The following is a 26,202-nucleotide window of genomic DNA, read 5'->3' as shown; positions in this document are numbered from 1 at the left end:
AAAATTTTGCTACAGGTCTGAAAATTAAATAAATAATTGTTGATGCCATAAGTATATTAGAATAATGTATAAATCATACACCTAACATACTATTTATGATTTTTTCGCAGAGTATAAACCTAGGAAACCAGACTGGGTTGTGGAAATGGAAACACAAAAGAAAATTCAAGGTATTGTTTTAGCTCTTCCTGAAAAAATGACGCATAAGTCTACGTGTGTGCTATTTCATAAAAAAAAATGCATAAAATGAATATGCATAATCTGTTAATCGCACATGGTTTGACAATCGTATTGATAAACAATGAATTACCCTAAAAAAGTTCCGCTTCAAATTATGTTAGAAAGTACCAGCTCTTAGAGTGCATCATCCGTAAAAATCATTTTACCGTAAAATATAGTTAACCGTAAAATTTATTTTTTGCCGTAAAATATATTAAACCGTAAAATCTATTTTACAGTGAAATACTATACCATAATTTTTACTGTAATATTTATTTAGTTAGAGTGATACAGTAATTTTACTGTAAAAATTATAGTATATCAGATTTTTTGCTCCGTAACATGTTTCGGTAATAATGGATTTTACGTTAAAAAGTATCGAGAAAGTTGGTACTTTTTACTGTAATTTGATCCGGAATTTTTTACTGCGTATTTCAAACAATAAAAGTTTCTCTTATGCAAGAAAAGTTGATAATCTCTTCATTACGCAAAAAAATTCATTCTTGGAGGAAATATGACGTATTTGCACCATTATTCTAATCACCCTTTGACATTTAATTTCTAATTTTAAATTTTTATTTAGTTATTTAAATTTGAGTTTGATACTGAAGTCTTGTGTTTTTAAATTAACAAGTTTCAGCAACATGCATTTAAAGTTTGAAAATAAACTTGGTGTTCAAAAGTTTAATAAGAGTAGAAAACTATCTTTTAAATAGTGTTTTCAATAATGAAATTCGTCAACAATTTCATTTTTCAAAATTGGTTAAATACATGTTTCTAAGCATAATAATTACAAGTTTGAAGTTTTTAAACTGAATACTGTCGTTAAAAAGTGCAGAATTTTTTCTTTTAATTATATCTTCCATTGCCTCAACATCTTCAAAGTGTTAAGAAAAATGTAAATAAAGAGTAAATTTTTCATAATTTCCTATATTATTTTCTTAAGAAATCTTATTCAAAACGTATGATATATTTTTATTGTCACTACCATAAAAATATCGTAGGGAAAACTTGTAAAATTTAAATTGTATTTTGCAGTGCCTCCAACATCTTTAAAAATTAAAAAGCCTATTTTTTCGCATTATTTTTAAAAAAATCTCTTTTAAATATTACCAGTTATAACAATCCAAAATAATATGGTTAATGATAAAGGTTATAGTTTTGTGGAACAAATATATAATTTTTTCAACCAAATATGAGTACCAGATATGGTGCAATATTGTCTCTTGCAATATCAAATGAGCGTATTATTTCGCGCACTGGGAGTTTTACTTATATAAATCCATCCCCAAAACTCATACAAAACAAAGCAACTAAATCACCTGCTAACAGTTTAACATATCTCTCAACTTTTTAGTGTAACATGTAGACCTCGGTATGTTTAAGAACTGGCACGTTGTTCGAGGATTTTAACATACCTCAGTTCTCTCTCTGGAATTCCCTTTGTCAGCGGTGGATCTTTCACGTTGCATTGTTGCCAATCAATGTTTGTCATGGTACACTTTTGTATTGAACTGTATTTTCGGAATCTTGAACAACCTTTCTATTCTTTTCTTGCTTTAATTATTCATTTAATTCCGAGCATTCTGATGCTTTTTATCTTCATAGCCAAGAGGATAATCAAGATGGCAGAAATAAGCGTCACTGTGAATAACTGGATGAATAATGGTTTAAAGTTCTTCGCTTAGACTGCAAGTTTCCGTATATGCCTTGCACCGAATACACAGTTATATATTGAATCAATTCAGTATTCTTTCTATTTAACTGATTTTACCGTTTGTAAGAGGTAACACTGAACTGTGCTCAAACCTTTAGAATCAAGAATTGAGTTTTTATTCTATGGAATGAGAGTTGGAAGTTTTTCGCGTACTTCTATACTTCTACTGATTGGGCTGGTAGGTGTGTGCTGTTATTATTTTATTTTCAATTTATACATAGAATAATATTTTAGAGGAAGTTTAATGGCAAGCAGATGAACCAGGGAAATGTTTTTTTCTGAAATCTTTTGCCAAGAGGCGACCTTTTTAATAATTTTTCTCTGTTTTTTTATGGCAATACCATTTCGCCCTTGTTCTATACTAATGTAACTCTCTCTTAAGTATTTGCTAATAAGTGCTTTTATTTGTTCATGTTTTAATCTTCAGATTGGAAATATTCTCAGATTGGTAATATTTTCTCAACATTTTGAACTAAGTTCAATTAAAAGTACTATGTGTTTTTCTTACTTCTATAGTTTTATTACTTTCGTGTATTTCAGTGTTATTGTCAAAAAATTGTCTTTTTGACCATCAAATGAGTTACTTAAATGAGATATGTTGTGATCACATTAGGTGGCTGCTTTGAAGATAATGTATGCTCGTTTTCTTGCATAATGCATCACTTGAAATAGACCACTCACTTATCTAAAAGAAAATCACGAGTTTCCACATCTTATTAATTTTTTATCTCACATAAACATACCATTGCTGAAAACAAGATTAAATTTAAATGTGAGTTCTTTAAAAAAGGCTGTGGAAAATAATTAAAAATTCTCGTTTTTTTTAAATTTCTTATTCTTGAAATTTCAATAGTATTAGAGTCATCGGAAGACATAATTTTATTTTTATAAATATACACACTTTTTCGTATTGAACTTTTCTGCGCTAGAACTAATCAAAATTCCATGCTTTCTTTATACTAAATGTTTCTCTTAAGTGACCACTTTTTATTATCTTATTTAATCCCAGCTACTCTATCAGCAAATTACGGAAAGCTCATATGTATTCCTAATTGAATCTCTCAGCTTTTGAGATCAAAGTCCTTTTAAATGCTTAATTATTTTTCTAGGAGATAATTTAAATTAAATATCCAAGATTTTTTCTTCACTGACGAATTTTTAAAAAAAATGAAAGAAACAATTATTATAACCTTAAAGCATACGAAAAAAATAAAATTATTTCTATAAAAATATATTTTAGATAAGATATATTTGAGATTGTTGAGTTTAAGTAAGACATATTAGAAACTTTAGGCATTATTAGCAAGACTCATTTCCCGATCAAAAGTTATTAATCGAAAATTGTCATGCGTCGCATTCTAGGACAAAAAGTTCAAAAGATATTTTGCTGCAATTCTAGACTCTAGAATAGAATCTAGATTTCTGTGATTTTCAAGGCTTTAATGCTCTTTGATTTACTTTCAAAGATTATGTAACAAAATCCTCTAATCCAATAAAAGAGCTTAAAACCAATGATTAAGCAATGGTTTACTATTCTCTTACCTTGAGATTCTTCAACAAGTTCAAATCTACTATCTTCAGGGTCACTGTAATGGCTTCTCCAGCTACCATGATTCCCGTTATGAAAAATTTTCTAAGGATTTAAGTGTATAAATTAGGTATGCAATTATCTTATGTTCTTCAGAAAGTTTGAAACCATAATCTTCGAGATCACTGTAATGACCTCTCCAATTACCATATATCTCGTTATAAGATGACTTACTAAGGATTTAAGTGTCAAGATTTCCTCTTTACATATGACAGATAAAGATTTTTCTTTAAATGATATTTGTATAAAAACTTTTAATTGCGGAAAAAACTGTCTAAACTCTTTTTGCGAAGTTTTTTTTTCCTTAAATTTATTTTGTACTTTTTACAAGGACTCTAAATAAACAACAAAGGCCATCGATTTGTAAAACCAGGCATACATTATTATTATTTAAAACAAATTCCGACAAAAATGCAATATAAAACGGGATTTTGTCTTTTTTAGATGAAAAGCCTCAATCTCCTGTAATAGAGTCACCCTTAAACGATGTTTTTGTGAAAACACCCGGTAAGAAAGTTACTTTGGAATGTGTTATCAAAGGAGTACCCAGTCCACAAGTCACTTGGTATCACAATGAAAAGGCAATCGATGTTACTTCTGGCTTCTATACAATTTCTCACAAACAAGACCGTTCGATTCTGATCATACTGAGGGTTACAAAGGAAGTGGAAGGAAAATACACTTGCAAAGCTGTCAACGAGTTGGGCGAATCAGTAACAACCGCTTATCTTTATGTTGGCGGTAAGATTTTGATTGAAAGTTTTGTGTTTTTTAATAGCTTTCTGCTTAATTAAGTAACTCAAAGACTTGTTTATTTCTAATTTCTTTTTTTAACCCAAGAAGAAAAATTTTTGAACCTCAAACACATTAACAGTTAATCCAATCAACTTGCTTATTTCTGAGTAAAATATTTTTAAAAATGCAATTTAAATATATTTAAAAATAAGGTATAACAATTAAAGTAAAACTAATCCTTTAGTTTAAATGAGATTTAAAGAAGTTAAACAAAATTATTAAATATTACCCAAGTACCTAAAAAATTTTAGCTATTAGATGACAAATATTCATGATTTCATAATTCCTTCTTAATGTTGATTAATTTTATAAATGTATCGTCAGGTTATAAAAAAGCCTTTTTTTGCATTTAATTAATTCTGCTTCTATTGTACTGGCTCTGACGATTCCAGTCTATGCAAATTTTTAAAAATGTATATTAAACGTTTTTTTGAGTACAGCCTCTATATAAATAAATGATTTTTAATTCTGTTCAAAATAAACATTTTAAGGCCTAAAATACCAATTAAATTTTAACAGTTCTATCATATTTTATACTTGCAACTTATTAAATAGGAAAATGAGCAGTTCATATTTAAATAGGGAATTTCTTAATTGTTATCATGAAAGTTTAAATCATTTTATGAGATAGTTTTGTTTTATTTTTATTATAAAGTAGACGTTTTAATTGTCACAAATTATAGTAAAAAGATAGCTCAAATCTTATTTTAATAGTAATAAAATTTATGTACTTCTACTAAAATTAAATCCAATTTGAAACGTTGCTTTTCATATGTAATTTTTTTCTTTTATAGTGACGAAAGAAGAACATGAAGCAGAACTAAAGAAGCAACCCAAAGAAATCTCTAAAAAGCCTGTGAAGCCAATTGTTAAAAAAGCTTCAGAAGAAACTACTCTTTTACATCGTACCAGAAATATTAAGAAAGTGGAGACCATTACACAACAGGCTGAAAGTACTCTTCTCACACAAACACATATTCAGGTACAGCAGATTACTCCACAAGAGCAACCATCTGAGGTTGGATCTTCCGTCATTCCACAGCTGGAGAATGCAGAGGTAATGAAAGACATAGATAAATATAAATATTCTATAAATGTAAGTGAAGTTCCATTCGAAGAAATTCCTAGGCAGGTATCTTTACACCCAAGCACAATTTCTTTTACACAACAGGGTGTTACTCAAACAATTTCAGAGTTTTCGCAGCATAGTCAAAGTGTGCAAGGCTTTAGTACTACAGGTTTTCAGCAATTTTCACAGTCCAGACAGGTTACTCATACTGGCTTCTTTCAAAACACACCAGAACAAGCTGTTCTTGATTCAAGTGCAACATTCAATGTAACCAGTCAACAACAGTTTGCTCCACGGAAACCTCAATGGAATGAACCAACAGAGCCCACAACTCTGCAAACTGATGTACAAACTCAAAAGAAGCAATTCGCAAAACAAACGATTGTAGAAAAGCTAGAGAAAGCAATGCAAAAAGAAAAAGAAACACCCATAGAAATTACAGCCCTACCCTTAAAATCTAAACAGGATATCATATTTAAGAGTAAAGAAGTACCAGGGCCTACTGTTACCAATGAGAAAATATTAATTGATGTAACTGAAAAGCTACCTGAACAAAAACTGCCAGAGGAAAGAGTGTATCAAGATTCAACCTCGTTTATAATTTCTACGACACAAAAACTTTCTCCAAGGGAGATTAAAACACAGCAAATTCGGTCTAAGCCTCAAGAGGCAAGAGTATTGCCAGAAATTCCAACTAATATCCAAAGCATACAGATGGAACAAGCTAAACACATTGTTACAGAGAAGATCTCAGATGTAATGAAAGTAGAAAAAGAACCAATAATTGAAATAGAAGCACTTCCATTGCAAACTAGACAAAAAATTACATTTGATAGTAAGCTTATTGCTAAACCAACAAGTCTGAAAGAAAGCGTAGTTGTTGGAGTAACACCAAAAACGCCTGTTAGTGTTTCAAAGAAACCTGAAGAAATTTATAAAGAAGAAATTCCTCATTTTGATTCAACTTCTGTCATAAAATTTAGAAAAACAGAGAAAGTAACTTCCCAACAGTTATTTAAGGAAACTCAGGTTCAAGAGCCCTTAAAAGCTCAAATCGATTATGGAATTAGCACTGATATTCAGACAAAAACAAAAGAATCAGCTAAAGAAATTATTGTTGAAAAGCTAGATAATGTTGTAAAATCAGAAAAAGAGCCCGTAGTTGAAATTTCAGTTCTACCAATGAAACCTAAACAGGATATAGTTTATGACAGTAAGCTTGTACCTAAAACTATACGGACGAAAGAAACTGTCGTATTTGGAATATCTCCCAAACCACAAAAAGTTGTTCAAGAAAAGACTGAACCAATAGAATTTAAAGAAACAACTTATGATTCAAGTATAACGGCATCTGTCACTAAAGTAGAAAAATTAGCTCCACAGAAGCCCTTATTACAAGACAAAAAACCTGAACCACAAAAGGCAAAAACTGATTTCGAAACACACTCCGATATCCACATAAAAGCAAAGGAAATAGCAAAAGAAGTAATTACAGAAAAATTAGATAAAGTTATAAAATATGAAAAAGAACCTGTAGTGGAAATTACAGCTTTACCAATGAAATCAAAACAAGATATAGTGTTTGATAGTAAGTTTGTACCAAAGCCAATTAGAATGCAAGAAAGTGTGGTTGTTAGAAAATCATCCAAACCTGAACAAGTAGTGGAAGGAAAAACTGAATTAGTCAAAGAGGAAGAAACTTTCTATGATTCAAGTACACTTATGACTTTCTCTAAAGTAAAGAGAGAAACTACCCAACAGCCTTTAATGCACGATGAAAAACCAGAACCCCAACAAGCCAAAACAGACTATGAAGTACATTCCAATATTCTAACAAAAGAAACAGCTAAAGGAGTAATAGTGGGGAAATTGGATACAATAGTTAAACAAGAAAAGGAACCAGTAGTTGAAATTACAGCTCTACCAATGAAGCCGAAACAGGAGATTACCTACGACAGCAAAGTTCTACCAAAGACTACAAGAACTGTTCAACGTGTAGTGTTTGGAGAAACCCCTAAACCACAAAGAGTGATTATGGATGAAACAGAACCTATCACGTGTGAAGAAAAATTTTATGATTCAAGTACAATCATGACTGTTACCAAAAGAGAGAAAATTATTCCACAGCAATCATTTATACGAGAAGAGCAACCTGAGTCACAAAAAGCTGAGATTGATTACAAAATACATTCCGAAATTCAAACGATAAAAAAAGAACCCATCAAACATACCGTTACAAAAAAGACAAGTAAAATGACGATAGAAAAAGAACCGGTAATTGAAATACAAGCATTACCCATGAAACTAAAACAAGATATTGTTTACGATAGCAAGCTTACTTCTAAACCGACAGTAGTAAAAGAAAACGTTGTGGTTCAAGTTTCATCCAAATCACAATCCGTAGTCATTAAGGAAACTGAGATATTCCCTGAGGAAGAAACACACTATGATTCCAGCTCAATCACAACCATATCAAAACAGAGCAAACCAACTCCACTGAAGCCCCAACAGATAGAAGAAAAACCTATACCACAAAAAGCTATTGACTTTGAAGTGCCATCTCATGTTCTAACAAAAGCAAAAGAAACAAAGAAAGAAATAATAACAGAAAAACTAGACAAAACAGTTAAAGTGGAAAAAGAGCCTGTGATTGAAATCACAGCTTCACCTTTACAACCGAAACAAAAAATAAGCTACGATAGCAAAGTGATATCAAAACCTGAAATTGAAAGAGAAAAACTAATCATTGATACAAAGCCTAAAGAAAAGAAAACTCAAGATCAACCGGATAAAACTATCGTTGAGGATAAAACCTTGCAGCCCTTAAAAGACACCGCCCCAGTCTTAAAAAGAGATGATAAACCAAAAGGACCGACAAAGATTACACCAGAAAAGCCTAGAAAAGACCAAAAGGTGAGTCTGAAGATAACTAAGAAAGGCTCTGACAAAGAAAACCAAGAAATTCTTCCTCAAAAATTTGAAAAACCAGAAACGCAAGAAATTAAATACGAAGAAATTTTGCACGATTCTAAGACTTTCGATGTTATTAAAATACAACCAACAAAATTAATCAGCAGTGATATTAAGCCACAAAAACCTCTCTTTGCACAAATTCAGTTGCATAAAACTAGGATAGAAAGGCGCAAAATGGAAGAATTTAAACCAGAGTTTGTTGATTACCAATTGAAATCATTTACTTTGGAGGAGCTACCTCAACCTGTTAGAGCTGAAATTACTGAACCTCATAAAAAACAAGTGAAACTGCAACATGCTAAGATAGAAAAAAGAAAACCAGAAGAATTCAAACCTGAATTTGTTGATTACCAATTGAAACCATTTACGTTAGAAGAAATGCCTAAACCACTTCAGGCTCAAATTACCGAACCACACAGAGCTCAAGTGCAGCTGCAGCCTACTAAAATAGAGAAACAAAAACCAGAAGAAATCAAACCAGAATTCATTGATTATCAGCTGAAACCTTTTACGTTTGAAGAGATGCCGAAACCTCTTCAAGCTGAAATTACTGAACCCCACAGAGCCCAAGTGCAACTACAGCATACTAAAATAGAGAAGATAAAGCTGGAAGAAATAAAACCCGAATTTATTGATTACCAGTTAAAATCATTTACTTCAGAAGAGACACCGAAACCACTTCGAGCTGAAATTACCGAACCGCACAGAGATCAAGTGAAGCTACAGCACACTAAGATAGAAAAACTAAAGCCCGAAGAGTTCAAACCTGAGTTTGTTGATTATCATTTAAAATCATTTACGATTGAGGAAGCACCTCAATCATTTACAGCACAGGTTATTGAATCTCATAAATCACAAGTAAAACTGCAACATACGAAAATCGAAAGAGAGCTGCCTCAAAAAGTAAAACCTGAATTTGTTGATTACAAACTCAAGTCCTTTTTCACCTCCGATAAACCAGAACCACTCCAAGCACAAGTGACAGATCAACAAGAGTTTAAACCTAAAATGGTTAAAGATGTTGACCTAAAGGAAAAAGAAACATTCACTGAGGTAACTAAAATTGGATTGAAGAGAACACAAAAACCGTCAACAACCGAAGTTACAAAATCTGACACAACACAGTTATTAAAACAGCAGGTAAAACTTGATACTTCTGTTAAAGTGATGGAAACTGAGAAAGTTTTACAACAAGAACAAATAGTCACACAAGTTGATGAAATCGATATAAATCTTCTAAGCATAAAAAACAAACAAGAAATTACAACAGAATCAATACAAACTACTGCAAAAACAGAAAAACAAATTACAATACAGAAAACAGATTTAAAACCTCAACGAGTAACCGAGGTTATAGAAGAGACGGAAAAACCACAAACTTCACAAACAGCTATTGCTTTACCCCAAAAAACTGTTGTTAAGAAAAAAACGAAACCTGAAGTGACTAAAACCAAAGTAGAACCTGTAACACTGAAAGAAACGATGACAGATTTTAAAGTAACTTCAAAACAAAAAGTAACAGAAACAGTAATTCAACCTGTGAAAGCAGTAGAAGTTAAAAAGATTGAGTTCTCGAAACTTGAACCAAAAACTTTTGAACGAGATATTCACATGACATCAACTGCTGTCGAAAGTCCTGACATTGACGTTACTCAAACTAAAAAACAAGACATTGTTTTGGATAGTAAAGGAAAAATGCCTAAAATAACAGAAAAAGTTATCACAACGGAATCAATACAAACTACTGCAAAAACTGAAGAAGAAATCAAAATCCAGAAAATAGATTTGAAACCTCAGCGAGTAACCGAAGTTGTGGAGGAGTCCGAAAAACCACAAACTTCGCAAACAGCTATTGCTTTACCCCAAAAAACTGTTGTTAAGAAAAAAATGAAACCTGAAGTGACTAAAACCAAAGTAGAACCTGTAACACCGAAAGAAATGATGACAGATTTTAAAGTAACTTCAAAACAAAAAGTAACAGAAGAAGTAATTCAACCTGTAAAAGCAGTAGAAGTTAAAAAGATTGAGTTCTCGAAACTTGTACCAAAAGCTTTTGAACGAGACATTCACATGACATCCACTGTTGTCGAAAGTCCTGACATTGACGTTACTCAAACTAAAAAACAAGACATTGTTTTGGATAGTAAAGGAAAAATGCCTAAAATAACAGAAAAAGTTATCACAACGGAATCAATACAAACTACTGCAAAAACTGAAGAGCAAATCAAAATCCAGAAGATAGATTTGAAACCTCAACGAGTAACCGAAGTTGTGGAGGAGTCCGAAAAGCCACAAACTTCGCAAGCAGTTATTACTTTACCACAAAAAACTGTGGCTAAGAAAAAGACAAAAAAGACAGATGTAGAGTTGGAGGAAGTTACAGAAATAACGAAGTTTAAACCAGAAGTTATCTTAACAAGTAAAGCGAAAGTGAAACCTGAACCTGTAAAAATGCAAGAAATGAAGACTGATTTCGAAGTAACTTCAAAACAAAAAGTTACAGAAGAAATAATTCAACCTGTAAAATCAGTAGAAGTTAAAAAGATTGAGTTTAAGAAACTTGAGCCAAAAACATTCGAACGAGATATTCGCATGACATCCACTGTTGTTGAAAGTTCTGATATTGACGTAACTCAGATTAAAAAACAAGACATTGTTTTGAAGAGTAAAGGAAAACAGCCTGAAATAACAGAAAAAGAACTAATCGTTTCAGATTCTCAAGTAGCAACTGCTGAAACAGCTCTAAAACAAACATTCACTGATGAGTTAAATATTCACAAAAAAGAAATCAAAATTTCAAAGGAAGTAAAACAAGAAGTTGATATATCTACCAAACAAAAAGCTAAAACTGAATTGGAAATTAAAAAATCAGTGGAGGCCTTAAAGACAATGGAATCATCGTTGAAAGTCATTTTCCCCGAAAAAGTGACTTTTGATGAAATTCCCACAGGCGAATTCGTTGCTCAAATATTGTCATCTGTTAAAGAAGAAAAAGGAGCAATTTGCAAAATGTCTCCTAGAGAGTCATTAGTAATATCAGAAATTACTGATGAACAGAGGCCTGAAGAACTAAGCACTACCCGCCCTAAAGACGCCCATGCAATAGTACAATACAAGTTGCAGGAACCAATAGATGTGGTCATGGTAGAATCTGAAGAAAAACCCAAAGAGTTTGCAGCTGGTACACAACCAGGTGAAGTAACTGCTAGAACTACGATAAAAACAAAAGAGTCGCTAACAATATCTCAAATAAACACAGAAATGACACCATCTGAATTTGTATTAGAGGAAAAACCTTCTCAGAAAAAAGCTGATCTTGATGTTACTACTAGAGAAACATTCCAAATATCAGAAGTGTTACTTGAAGAGCGTCCTGGTTCATTTGCACCAGGAAAACTTCCTGGTGAAGTACACGCTGGTGTCGAATGGACCACAAAAAAATCACTGAGTGTGTCGGAAACTTCAACACAACAAGAAGCCGAAGTGTTGAAAATTGCATCAGTACCTGCAATTGATAAGGCTATAGTAGAACTCTCACAGCAAGAAAGTCTTGAAGTTTCTCATATGACATCTGAAGAGAAGCCTGGTAGTTTTGAAGCTGGAAAACTACCAGGAGAAGTTCAGGCAAATTTGAAGCTAACAACTACAGATTCAATTTCAATTTCTGAAATATCCACTCAGCAAAGTTCATCAGAATTATTGTTAGAAAAAACACCTAATGTAGTGATGGCTAATGTTGACATATCTCATCAAGAGCCAATTGAAGTTTCAGAAATCCTATCAGAAGAAATATCTAAAAAGTTTTCTGCTGGCCAGTTACCAGGAGAATTACAGGCTGGTGTAAAATGGACTACTAACAAGCCTTTGTCAGTAACAGAAATATCAACTGAACAACAATCTGAATTTTTAGAAGTGGAGAAAAAGCCAACTGAAATTCAAGCTTTATTAGGACTTTCGCAACAGGAATCTTTGGAAGTGTCTCAAACAGTTTATTCAGAAGGGCATGGCCAGTTTGAAGCTGGAAAACTTCCGGGAGAAGTTCAGGCGGGTATTAAAATTACTACCAAGGAATCTTTAATTATTTCTGATATTACTACTCAGCAAGAATCAGAAAGTCTAAGTGATCAGAAACTACCTCAATCTACACATGCTTCTGTAGGAATTTCACAACAAGACTACATTGAAGTGTCTGAGTCGTTGTCTGAAGAACAGCCTGGACAATTTGCGGCTGGAAAACTACCCGGAGAAATACAAGCAGATGTTAAATGGACAACTAAAAAACCATTGCTTGTAGAAGAAGTCTGTACTGAACAACATTCCGAAAAAATGGATGTCAGCAAAACACCAAGTGCAGTACAGGCCCATGTGGACATTGCGCATCAAGAACCAGTTGAAATTTCTGAAATGTTACCAGATGAAAAACCAGAAGTATTTGCTGCTGGAAAATTGCCCGGCGAGATTACAGCTGGTGTTAAAATTACCACTAAAAGTTCTTTAACAGTATCTGAAGTATCAACGCAACAATTACCTGAAGCATTAATCGAAGAAAAGAAACCTATATCTGTTCAAGCTGGATTTGATTTATCTCACCAAGAATCTATTCAAATATCTGAAATGCTAACAGATGAAAAACCTGGATATTTTGCGCCTGGAAAACTCCCTGGGGAAATACAGGCAAACGTTCAATTTACTACTAAGAAACCTTTGCAAGTTTCAAAAATCGATTTACAGCAAACTCCAGAAGAGCTTTCTCTTCAAAAGAGACCAGCAGAGGTTCATGCAGAGTTTGGATTATCTCAGTTAGAACCCATTGAAATTTCTCATACGTTACCAGAAGAAAAACCTGGACATTTCAGTGCAGGGCAACTTCCTGGAGAAGTACAAGCAGGTATTAAGCTGACAACCGAAAAGTCCTTATCTGTTTATGAGGTTTCTACTCAGCAAACGTCCGAAGATCTACCTTCGGAAAAGAAACCTACCGAAGTAAAAGCTCAAATGAATTTTTCACAAACAGAGGGCTTAGAAATTTCTCATACGCTACCTGAAGAGAAACCCGGAAAGCTAGCAGCTGATAAATTACCCGAGGAAGTAAAAGCTGGAGTAAAATTCCAAGTAAAAGAATCTTTATCAGTGTCAGAAGTATCAGCAAACATGGAATCGGAAGATATGAGGGAACAGAAAAAACTTCTTACCGAATCTGCTACTGTCGGCATATCTTCTCAAGATTACATTCAAGTGCAGCAAACTCATCTTGAAGAACATCCTGGTGAGTTTGCTGCGGGAAAACTGCCTGGTGAAATACAGGCTGGTGTTGGTTTTACTACAAAATCTTCCGTATCTGTTTCTGAAGTATCCACTCAACAGGTACCAGAGCAGTTTGAAACTGAAAAGAAACCAACAGCTTTACAAGCAGCTGTTGATGTGTCACTTCAAGAAAGCGTTGAAATAGAGCAAACGACAGTAGATGAAATGCTTGATAAGTTCGCACCTGGAAAATTACCAGGAGAAATTCAATTAGATTTCAGATGGACTACAAAGAAACCCTTGACTGTCTTGGAAACATTATTTCAACAGCTTGCAGAGGATTTAGAACTCGATAAAAAGCCCTCTGAGGTGAAAGCTTTGTTGGGAATTCCTCAACAAGAATGCATTGAAATTTCTCAAATATTGTTGGAAGAGAAACCAGGGCAGTTTGCTGCGGGAAAACTACCTGGAGAAGTTCAAGCTGGAATTGGGTTTACAACAAAAAAATCATTAACGGTCTCTGAAGTTGAAACAGAACAGAACTCGGAACAACTACAAGAAAAGGAAAAACCTGCTGAAATTCAAGCTTTGGTTGGTGTTTCGCATCAAGAATCTGTACAAATTTCGCATACACTTCCTGAAGAAATACCTGGACAATTCGCAGCTGGTAAACTGCCAGGCGAGGTACAAGCTGGAGTTAAATTCTCTACCAAAAAACCATTGATTGTTTCCGAAGTATCAGTTGAACAAACACCAGATGATATGAAAGTAGAAAAACCCCAAAGCGTTACTGCTGGAGTGGATTTAACTTTGAAAGAGACCATAAGCGTGTCCGAAACTCTAACTGAAATCAAACCTGGTGAATTTGTTCCCGAGGAATTGCCTACTGGCGTCAGTGCTGAAGGCAAATTCATATCAAAACAGACTGTATCTGTGGAACAAGTTGTAACTGAACTTTGTACATCAGATTTAAAAACCCCAAAGCGACCTTTAAGCAAGCATTTAGATTTCGAAGTAATTAGTTCGGATTCTTTGAATGTTTCAGAAGCATTTGTCGGTGATCAACCGAAAGAGTTAGTCCATAAGAAATTACCAGCTGGTGAGCTAGCTGAAATAAATGTTCCTTATTTGGAAACGTGTTCCATCTCTGAAATTACATCGGCTGACTTTCCGTCAGAATTACCACTTGATAAAAAACCTACCGAAGTAACTGCGAGTGCTAATATATTACCAAAAGATTCTCTGCACGTATCAGAAGTTACCGCAGAAACAACTGCCGCTGATCTTTTGCTTAAATTACCTGAATCTGCCTCTGCATCTGTTAGTTACATCAAAAAGCAATCGTTTTCAGTGCAAGAGACCGAGTTGGAAGAGATTTATGAGAATTTAACAGAAGATAAAAAACCCATTGAGAAAAAAGCAAATTACAAGTTCACGAAGGAAGATCATTTAAATGTATCTGAAATCATCTCCCAAACTAATGCATCCGATTTAGAATTAGAACAACTTCCTACTGGATTAACAGCGCAGCTGTCAGTAACATCAGCTCAGCATGTTTCGGTATCAGAAATAACGCCTGAGAATAAAGTTTCTGATTTCGAATCTCGGGATACAGCGATACATGGTGTTGCTGAAATAGGGCTATCCCCTCATGAAACATTTGTTGTATCGGAAGTTATTGACGAAATTAGAGCAGCTTCTTTAGAGAAAGATGTGAAACCAGAAGAAACTAGTGCTAAAGTTAAATTCATACCAGAGGAGCATATTGCCATATCTGATGTAGCAATGCAAGCAGTAACAGCTGATCTTGTTGAAGATAAAAAACCTGAAGGCCAACAGGTAAGGAGAGATTTGAAAGAGCTCCTATGGATGGATTTGGCTTAATAACATCAGATAAACATCGATAACATAACATCGGCTAAATTAACGCCAAGCTAACATTGAAGATGATGAACATTTTAAAACTGCTTTTAGTACTACTACAGCTATTAATAAATTTTAATCTGCTTATACTTACAATTTTTATTACTTAATATTTAACAATTTGAGCTTCTAACACAGGCTATTTATATGAATAATAGTTTTACAACGTTGCTGATAGTACTAATTTTAACATGTAATATTTAAATTATTTATTGCTGCTTTTAAACTGAAATAACTAGCATAGCTTACTTTTGATTCTGTTTTTTCATTTAAAAATTTGTATAACACATTTATGTTTAAATAAGTTTTGTAGAAATTTATTGTTTGTGTTCTAATACTAATGAATGCTATTTTGATACTTTTAACATATTATTTAAACTCATGTTTCTTTCAATTCAGTTATTTTTAATACATTTTTACTTTACAGTCGGTGAAAAAAAATGACAATAATAATGATTAAAATAGAATACTTTTCAAAGATAATACTTATCAAAAATTACCTACTGAGAACCTTAAAAATAAGCTTTAATTTTTTTCTACATATTCATACGAAATCATAAATTTCGTTGTTCATGAGTATTTAAGATGATAAAACTGGGAAAAGCAAATACCGCAAATTATTATAAGATACAAGTAAAAGAGAAATAAAAATTTTCTTATCAAACATTGATACACAATGATGCATAATTGTTAATGTGGCTCGTTCATTTTAAACATGAAATTTTTTTTATCATATGTTGAGACATCGTTTTTGCATTTACGATTAAATTTTTTTATTAATCATTAAATAAAATAATAAACAATTATTAAAATTTGTTTTAGCCTGGAATTATCTTTGAATAAATTAATTTTATAATTGCGTCCAGACATTTTGTCCAAAAACATTTCTCGGCATATGGCAAAAAGAAAAATTATTATTAAGGAGCCCATTTCTTCGATCGCTTTTCTGACCAGACTATTAGGACTATATTTCTCAGATTGCGGCAACTAGTTATATTTTGAAGGTCAGGAATCGTAGTCCGTTGAACTCAATTATGGTCGATGAAAACTTAAATTATCGTCTTCACTAGCTATTGTAGTAAGTGAAAAATCGTTCGTTAGAACAAAAGTTATTGAGGATGTTTAGTTCTTTTTTCTTTGCGTATCACTCTTTAGTTTGAATTATTGTTAATCTGAAACTTGAATTTATTTATTTACTGCAGTTTCCATGAACTGGATTTTAACTTGAACCGGACAAAAAACCGATAAAACTTATTCAAAAAGAGAAGATTGGAAAGCTTGTGAAAAAAAAAAGTTAAAGTCATATCGTTAAGTCATATCAGTTATAATTTCTCTTCACATAGATTTTACAAACTTAATGCATAAAAATTTTAAAGAAAAACATACTCTCTTATTTACAAGTTCTCAATAATTTTATGTCACAAACATTTTTTTAGATATTTGAAAATGTTATCAAATATTCATTTATTTATTTTGATATTTTATAAAGTAAAAATTAGCGATTAATTGCAATTTGTATCACTTACATCCTTTCTTGATCAACGTGAACTCAATTTTTTCCTTGTTTCAGAATACTTTAAAAAAACATCTTTGTGCATGTTTTTACAGGTGCAATATGAAATATCATCGCAACATACGCTAAGTGTATCTGAAATCCAAGCCGAAGAGAAAGAGAATGTGTTTAAGGCAGACGAAATTCCTGGCTCGCGAAAGGTGGATTTTGAAATACCTTCAGACGTCGTCGCACAAGTTTCTGAAGTATTAACTCAAGGTAACGTTACTTTAAACAATTATTTATACACTGTTGGAATTTTCATTCTGAAATTGCGATAAAATAACCGTCAGCAGTTTGTCCATGCAATTGACCATGAACCTTATGGTTAAGAATATTTCTTACCTTTACGGTTTCGGAGCCGTTTACAACTAGCACGTTTAAAGAACCGTGAACACAAAACGATGCGGTTTTGTAACCATTTACAGCTAGCATAATTTCTAAACCATAAAATGAAGATGAATAGACATTGCAGCTGTGTGGTGATGCACCATTTATATTTTTGCATGAATGATAGTTTCGTATAATAGAAGTCCAGGAATATCAGTTGGAAAATGCAGGCCGCTGGAAATGCTTCTTGTACCGAAGGAATGAAAGAAATATTATGATGTCAACTCTGGGATTCGAACCCCTGTGCAGTTTGTCATGAGATTGACAGACTAGCTCTCTCGGCCACAGTATGCCACCAGTTAAACGAAACTAAATGGCTTTATAAGGTGGGCCTAGTTGGCGGGATCAGAATTTTGGTTTCTTAACCGTACTACAAAAAAAATCTATAAATGGTTTTTCTCCCTCTTAACAGTTTGAATATAGTTATTTGAATGTTTTGGTTGAATAAGGTAAAATAACAATTAAATAAATTTTTACTTGACCATTTTACCGAGACATTTCTTATAGACTATTTATTGCAAACAGTCTTTTAATTTAATCTAATAGCTTACGGCAAGTCTTATATATATTCCACAGATATATATTCATCATCTCTTCAGTGGCACTTGGCACATTATTGAAAATTTGGAAAACACGTGTCATAAGTTCCTAAAATCTAAAATGTTTGTCACTGTTTTTTGTACATTCAACTTACTTAAATTTACACTAATTACATCATATTGTTTGTGACATAGAAACGCTGACTCTAAGTTAAATTATCTAGAACCGACTGTGAAGTGATTTCATCAAATATTTCACAATCTAATTAACATCCCTAAATGTTTTTGCGATTCCTAACTGCCATTTTTCGAAAATTAATCTATAATGAAGAAAATCCCACCAATACCCATACACTATTTAAAGCAAAACTGATATCATGCATATGTTATGCCGTATCATGCATAACTGATATCATTAGCTAACATTAGCTAAAAGGGAAAGGCAAGAAAAACAATTTTGAAAAACTTTTTATATTGATATAAAATTAAAGAAAAAAAATTCGTCGCGTCTTACAATTTTTTCTTCTTACATAGAACAAATGTTCGCTATTACTATGCAAAATTTTGCTTCATAATCAATGTTTTACGAATGTATTGCCGCTATTATTCTATCAAATGAATGATTTCTGTTTTTATACAATTACAGAAAGCTATAATGTATCTCATTTTATTCATTCATACAATTAGACAATACGGTCAATTTAAATTTTTTTATCAAGTATATTTATTTCAAACAATATGTTCTTCCAATATGTATTTGTTTATATTATATGTTTTGCATTATTCAATCAAGTAAGTATTTTTTTCGAATGTTTCTTAAGTACATAATTACATGTTCTAAATTCATATTCCTCAAAAACGAATTAAGACATAAATCTTTTTTTATTTTAAAAAAAAATTACATTTTATTTCGAATACTGTCCAAAAATTCTAATGTATTAAAATTTCTAAATCAGCAATACATTATTGACTTCATTCAGATCTGGGTATAGGATATATAGCATCAATAGACGATACGTTGATATCATTTATTAGTTTGTTTACTAACTACGTTATACTTTTGTTTAGATTCTTTTAAAGAGCTCACCGAAGAATTGCCAGGAACAGAAATAGCGGATGTATCCATACCATTTGATCTGGCGATGCAAGTATTGGAAGTTCTTGAAAACAGTTCTATTAGCGATATGAAACCTGATGAGATACCGGGTACAAAATTGGCCGATGTCTCTATCCCCTCGGAGTTAGCCACGCAGGTTGGCATTTTTTTCTGCTGTTATAATTAAAAAAATATTATCGTATAAACCTGTCGAAAATGAAGAAAGGCTCATTTATGTCCATTTCTCACTTAGTCGCTTTCAGGGCAAAAGGTTGGGCTTAGTCGCAAAAGGTTGCAAACTTCATGTTTCGAAACAATCAAATAAACCATTAATTGTGTTAAATTATATATATATATATATATATATATATATATATATATATATATATATATATATATATATATATATATATATATATATATATATATATATATATATATATATATGCTTTATCTAAATTTTTTTTAAAAGAAGAGACTTTTTTTAAATTAAATTAGTATTCTTGTTTAATCGGGGTATGGGGGCTGACCAAGTTTAGGCCTCTCCTTAAGTCATGCGAAAAGTTTTAAATTCTTAAATTATTTTTATTCATGCTGATGTTAATCACAGAATTAGTTTCTTGATACATACAATTCTTAGAGTTCATTGACCTAAGAAATCAAGCATGATTAGTTTTTATTGATCACTTGTTATTTACTTTTTTTTTTTAAACTATGTTATTCCCATTTTTTAAAAATACATTACGTTATTTTAAGATAGTATTTATGGTGATATTTTTTTTTAAAAAATCTCATCATAAAAATTTTTGATTTAACTAAAACATTTTAGTATTTGGCCTGTAATAAAACTATTTCGAATAAGATCTAAACTTTTGTTCAATTATAATATTATGTATGATTAAAGATATCAGATTAACTCTTTAAAATGAAATTAAGGTATCAAATAAAATTTAAAGTAAGCTTTAGAAAGTTATAAATGTTTCTACTTTTTAATTCCTAATGTACAAAAACTCAAGCTAATACAGGACATTAGTTTGAAATAGCTTATTCCCTAATTTTAAAATTTCCATCAATTTAAGTGTGCCACAAATATTTAGTATTGGCCAATTACTAATGCGCTATAATTTTAGTACATAAAGAACTCTGTAATTAGTTTGAATTCAATTCTTTTTAAGGGGCAAAGATATTCTTCAGTTTATAAATATTTTGAAGTCATTCATTCTTAAAGGGCAAAAATTTCAATACATGAATGCAGTAAATAGTTTTTCTATCCGTTAATTAAGATTCCAATCTTTACACAGCACTATAATCATTGTGTGCTTGTCAAGTCATCATTTTAATCTTATGTAGGTCTATGAGGTGTTGGCCAACAGCTCCATTGGAGACCTGCAGATATCTGAGCGGCCTGGTTCGAGACAAGCTGAAATCGAAATCTCTCCCAAAATACCAGCTGAGGTTTCTATCGTTACATCTTACAGCAGCACGAAAGAGTTTAAGTCTGGAGAACTACCAGGAACTCAAGAACTCTCATACACTGTACCATCCGATGTTGCGATGCAAGTGATGGAAGTGACTACACAAGGTAATTAGTTTTTGATGAAATGAATTTAAAACAATAAAAAATTTTAATCAATTTAAGATCGCTAATATGTAAGATTTAATTGTTTGATATCAGTGGAATTGTGGTTTATGTAAAACCAAACATTCCATCACTTTTTTGTCAGGACACAGTTCATTTAAAAATGATTTTAGATTCCAGATTTTTTTTAGAAATTTGTATAAACATCAATAATGTGCATAAACATATTCACACTAATTAAAATTAATTATTTTGTAGAGGTCCAAAACTATAAAAAATGTATATAATTTTTTTCTATAGTTGAAGCCACATTTAACGTATACAATAAAAAATTCCGGATCAAAAGTACCGGTACCCAGGATGCCGGTATTTTTTACCGTAACGTTTTAACAAAACGTCTGATATACTGTAATGTTTTACAGTAATATATACTGTAATATCACAAAATTGATACAATTAAATAATATTACTGTAATCATTACGGTATAAAAATGTATGGTAAAAAAGGATGTGATGGTAAAATGGAATTTACTGGCAATGCACTCAGGGTGCCTGTACCTTTTATCGTAATTCGTAAGGGCACAAAAAGGATTAGAAAATTAGAAACTATATCCAACAGTAAAAAAAAAGTATTTCCTCTTGCAATTGAACTCAAGATGATGCATTAAGAAAATTAAATATTTTTTTTTCAACTTTTGGAATTTCAAAAATTTCCTTTTTTTAAATTGGTAATTAATATTTAAGATTTTTTTATAGCAGTAAGACAAGCAATGGTTAAAATAGTAACTAGAATGACTAGTAGAACAAAATATAACTCGATTTCTTAAATTTTAATTTCATCAAATAAACCAACAGTAATTTAAATTTTAATAACTCCGGAATTTTTCGAGATGTATACAAATTAATCAGATATAATTTATTAAAAAGTTTGAAAATTTCGAAATGAAACACCCCTGAGACCCCTTAAGAGGTGAATACGAACATATTACACGATCTACCAATAAGTATTTGGACACGTGTAATTGAAAGGAAAAACAAACTTTATTCATAATCAATAGTTGGTAGATCGACTCAAGAGGCAATTATAGCGTGAACCCTCCGGGGCATACTTTCCACAAGTCCTTCTGTGACGGCTAGTGGTATTTTCTTCTACTCGGCTTGGAGAAGACATGTAAGTTCCTTCACCGATTTTGGACGTGTAGTACACCCCTTAATTCGTATATCCAACTCGTCCCAGAAGTTCTCGATAGTGTTCTAGTCTGGGCTCTTGGCAGGCCAGTCTATTCGATGAACCCCATTGACACCATACCAAGTCTTGATGACCCTCGCAACATGACAGCAACATGACATTGTCGTCCTGGAAGTAACAGGGGCCCACCCCGTAAAACTGCCACAACGTAGGAAGCACATTGGCATCTAAAATACTGCAGTAGGCATCGGCGTTGAGCTTACCATGAATGGGGACCAAGGGTCATTTGCATAGGTGTCCAAATACTTATCGGTAGATAGTGTATATACTGAATTCTATTCCAAAGTCTAATAATTCTTTATGTGAAATAATAGGTTCACTGCAAGAGATTACAGAAGAACGACCCAGTATGGCGAAAGCTGAAGTCAGTTTACCATCAGATTTGGCAACACAAGTTATGGAAATTCTTAGTAATCATTCTGTTGCGTCCTTAACAGCAGATACAATGCCTGGTGCAAGAAAAGTAGATGTGATTCTTCCTTCTGAAATTGCAATGCAAGTTTATGAAACATTAGCTCATAGTTCAATAACCGATATGATGCCGATGGAAAAACCATCATCCACTACAGCAGCAGTTGGAGTTGTTGAAAAAGTCTCAGTACAGGTAAGATATGAGCCCTATGTATATGACAGTTTTTTTCCTCACGAAATAAACACTTATAAGTCAAATAATTTAGCATCTTAAAGTTAACAGAAATGAAATAATTATTTGATATTAATGGTATAATAAATTAATAATAATACAATAATAATGGAGTAATAAGTTAACAAGAATGGAATAATTATCTGCTAATATTGGGATAATTATATTTTATTGTCTTCCTTTAGAGAAAAGAAACGTACTACGACGTTCCTTAACTGCAGTTTCATGTGAAATAACCACTACGCATCGTAAAGTTAATAAAATGGAATGATTATTTGATAATTACGAAATAATTTATAAAAAATAATTGAATGATTAATTGATTATAATCGAATAATTAATTTTAAAAAAATCGAATGATTAGTTGATAATAATGAAATAATTGTTTAGTTGATAACGATGGAGTGATTAGTTAAAAATAATTAAATGATTAGTTGATAATAATAGAAAAATGAGATTATAATTATATAGGATATTTATACTCCATTTAGATAAAAAAAAAAACTTTCGATACGAGGTTCTTATTCATAAACCTAACGATTTAGTTTTATTACAAATAACAGAGACTTAGCATCTTAATGTTAATAATAGTGAAACAATTAAGTTATAATAATGGAATAATTAGTTGAAAATAATCGAATGCTTAGTTGTAGTTTATTTTTTCTGCATCTGGATTATTCACGTTGTTTTCTTTTTTCCTCTAAAAATTTTCAGGTTAGTGAAGTTACTCCAGGACAAGAAACTGGTGACATGGAAATTTTACAGCCTTTAGAAAAGAAAGCAAAAGAATCTTTTAGACCAGAATTACCTACTGCTCAAACGTCAGAAACTGTTCAAGTTCTAGGTATTTTTTCTTTCTTTCTTTTCGATATTTTTTGCATATCAGATAGAAGCGGATTAAACTCGTCAAAAGATACTTCCATCAAGAAGTGGTTTTCTTACACTATAATCAAACTTCCTTAAAAATTTAAATACAGCACGAAAAATCACGTGATGCACAAATAAAAATTTCATGAATATTTTTTTCTTCATTCTAATATTCACAAATTCAACCAATTAATAATCCTCAAACTCAATTAATTCATCGATTATATCATTTTTTAAAGATAAAAAGAAGAAGGTTGTTGAATATTGAATAATTCCCATGAATAAGTTATTGAATTTCAAAATTTCAGCCTGTTAAGTTATCCGACTGGGTTTGGCACAATTTGTTTTGAAAATAGTCTTAATTTAAATTATAAGTTTAATTTTGGTTAACATGGGTCTAAACATTATAAATCTAAAGTAAACTTCAAAAGTTTTAAAATATATATTTTTTTCGAAATAAGGGCAAATTTGAGCATGAAAACTACAAACTTTTTTAGGTCACATATTAAAAAAATTCATATATACAATGAAATAGAACAAAATATATTGTTCAGTGTTGACTTCTTAATTAAAATTCCAAACATTGTTACTTAAAGTATGATAAAAATAATAAATTTATTCTTAGACCATAGCTTTTAGTCCAAAAATAGCTAACATTATATAAAGTCTGCATAAAAAGTTTCAAAGAATTCTATAATTAGAATTTCTTTTTTGTAATATGCGTTAGTGTAAAAAGAATTTCCTTAAAATTAACGTTCTACTGAAAATACAACTAAAGTATGTATTTGATATTCTGTTTTGTTTCTAAGCAAGTGGGAAAAAAACCGTAACTTCAGTTTTATAGATCGGAGACCAAAATTTAAATTGATATAAAAGCTAATAAACAGAATATGAAATGTGAACAATTAAAAATAAATCAATTTTCGTCGAAATTTATAATTTTTACACAGTCGGATACCTAAGGTAGGATGCTGAATGTGAAATAATTTCCATAGATAAGTTATTGAATATTAAAATTTTCGATATGGAATTCCCATGAGTCATGGAATTCCTATGGAATATGGAATTGTCATGAATGAGCCATGGAAATGGGTCATGGAATAAACTTTAAACGCAAGCGTTATGGAGTAACGATACTTTATTTGGAGATTTAGACATGACAAGGCCAGATGATATAACCACATAAAAAAAAGATATCAACATAGTCTTTGACAGAAATTACGTTTCTACTCCTATAGATATTCAAATTTTTGGACAATATGATTTCAATTCCAGAGTGGGATCGCTTAATTTAATATGCTAAAAACACACTTAATTCACCGCTACTAAAATAAGCTTATTTTAACTCTATTAAACTTAAAATCATGAAAGTGAAAAAGGATTGAACATTTGTCAAAAATTGCGTTTGGAAATCCTTTTTAACTTTTATTAGAATAACATGACATTAAATCTGCTTATAATTACGCTAATGCTTCAAAAATGACTTTACTTATAAACGTAATAAATTAACATATTTTTACTTACATAAAAGTGATATCAACACATTGCATACTTAGCTATTTTTATTAATAACTATAATATATTATGGTACTTAAAATCTGTACAGAATAACTCTGAAGAATAACACTATTTGCACAGAGAAAAAAAGAATGGTCAATGTTACCAGAATATGGTAAAGATTACAATGTTTCTGGCTCTAGGGGAACACCAAAACGCTCGGTAGTTTTCACCGAAGCGTTTTGGTAATGATTTTGTTAAATTTAACAATAATATATAATTTATTAATCTGTGATAAAACTTGGTAATTTTACAATGATATCTTTGAACATGGCAAAAAAAATATATTTTATACGGTCAAGTTCACTTTTTTGCTTTGTATTTTTTACGAAAAATGTAAGAATACAAACTACAGTTTTGAAAGCTAAAATTTCTGGTAAAAAACTACCAGATAAACGAAAGAAATTACCAAATGAATGGTTTAAATACCGTATATTTTAATTTTCAATAACCAAAAAAAAAAATTTTTTTTTGCCAGAAACGTCATTACCATACAATACGGTAATTTTACCAAATTTTTTTTCCCCTTGTGTAAATGGATAATTTTTTTGATAATATTTTTTGCTTAACATTATTTTATCTAGCTATATTTACTTAATACATTTTACAGCTGAACTTAAATTATTAATACATGCTTTTTTATTATTAATGAAATAAATTTGGTATTTGTTTTTTCAATATGAAATGTCTTTTCCTACCTTTGCATGCTTTGTCAAATTTATGTTTACTGACTTGTGTCCCACTCTGCATGGTATCTCCTTTATTGTGGTTTTTCCAAGTTTATATCTACATATATATAGAGTGTGACCATTATAAATTGGTAACACAATTTAATACATGAAAATGGGCTTACTATCGAAACTCAAGAAAATTAACTACAAATATTCATGGCGGAGATATTGTGAGGTAAGTAAGAAAACAGTTCGAATTATTTTGTTATAAGTATGTATTCTGTATTGAGATATAATTTTAGCACTGAATATTTATATTTATTTTGACTTTTGGAATGATGTGTTATGTTCCTGTTTTATGGGTAGTCTTTTGTATTTATGAATTCATGTTTTTAATACATATTTGAATATATTTGTCGAAAAGTAAGATAAATCAACAACCCATACATTTTTAAGTTTTCATTTTAAAAGTTACCTAAAAGTTAGTAGGAATTTTAAAAATTTGGATTTTTCTTGTTTTTTTAAATTTTC

General features: G+C 31.3%; 1 protein-coding gene across 9 annotated transcripts in view; it reads left to right on the top strand.

The window, feature by feature from the left end:
- LOC107439667 (uncharacterized) overlaps positions 1-26,202 on the top strand; it is a 392,882-nt gene that overhangs the window by 288,619 nt on the left and 78,061 nt on the right. For 7 of the 9 annotated variants that reach the window (XM_087168215.1, XM_087168217.1, XM_087168218.1 and 4 more), the window contains 8 exons: positions 111-170; positions 3,969-4,265; positions 5,114-15,444; positions 17,137-17,299; positions 19,078-19,262; positions 20,456-20,687; positions 22,248-22,537; positions 23,291-23,420. In XM_087168215.1, coding sequence (XP_087024341.1) covers positions 111-170; positions 3,969-4,265; positions 5,114-15,444; positions 17,137-17,299; positions 19,078-19,262; positions 20,456-20,687; positions 22,248-22,537; positions 23,291-23,420 — 11,688 coding nt within the window. The remainder of the gene's footprint in view (positions 1-110; positions 171-3,968; positions 4,266-5,113; positions 15,445-17,136; positions 17,300-19,077; positions 19,263-20,455; positions 20,688-22,247; positions 22,538-23,290; positions 23,421-26,202) is intronic. The other 2 variants (XM_087168223.1, XM_087168222.1) reach the window with 1 other exon arrangement.

The sequence above is a fragment of the Parasteatoda tepidariorum genome, chromosome 7 (assembly GCF_982258835.1).
Source record: "Parasteatoda tepidariorum strain Cologne lab strain chromosome 7, Ptep-v5.0, whole genome shotgun sequence".
NCBI lineage: Eukaryota > Metazoa > Arthropoda > Arachnida > Araneae > Theridiidae > Parasteatoda > Parasteatoda tepidariorum.
Note: the sequence above shows the minus strand (reverse complement) of the source record. Positions and strands in the feature narration are given on the sequence as shown.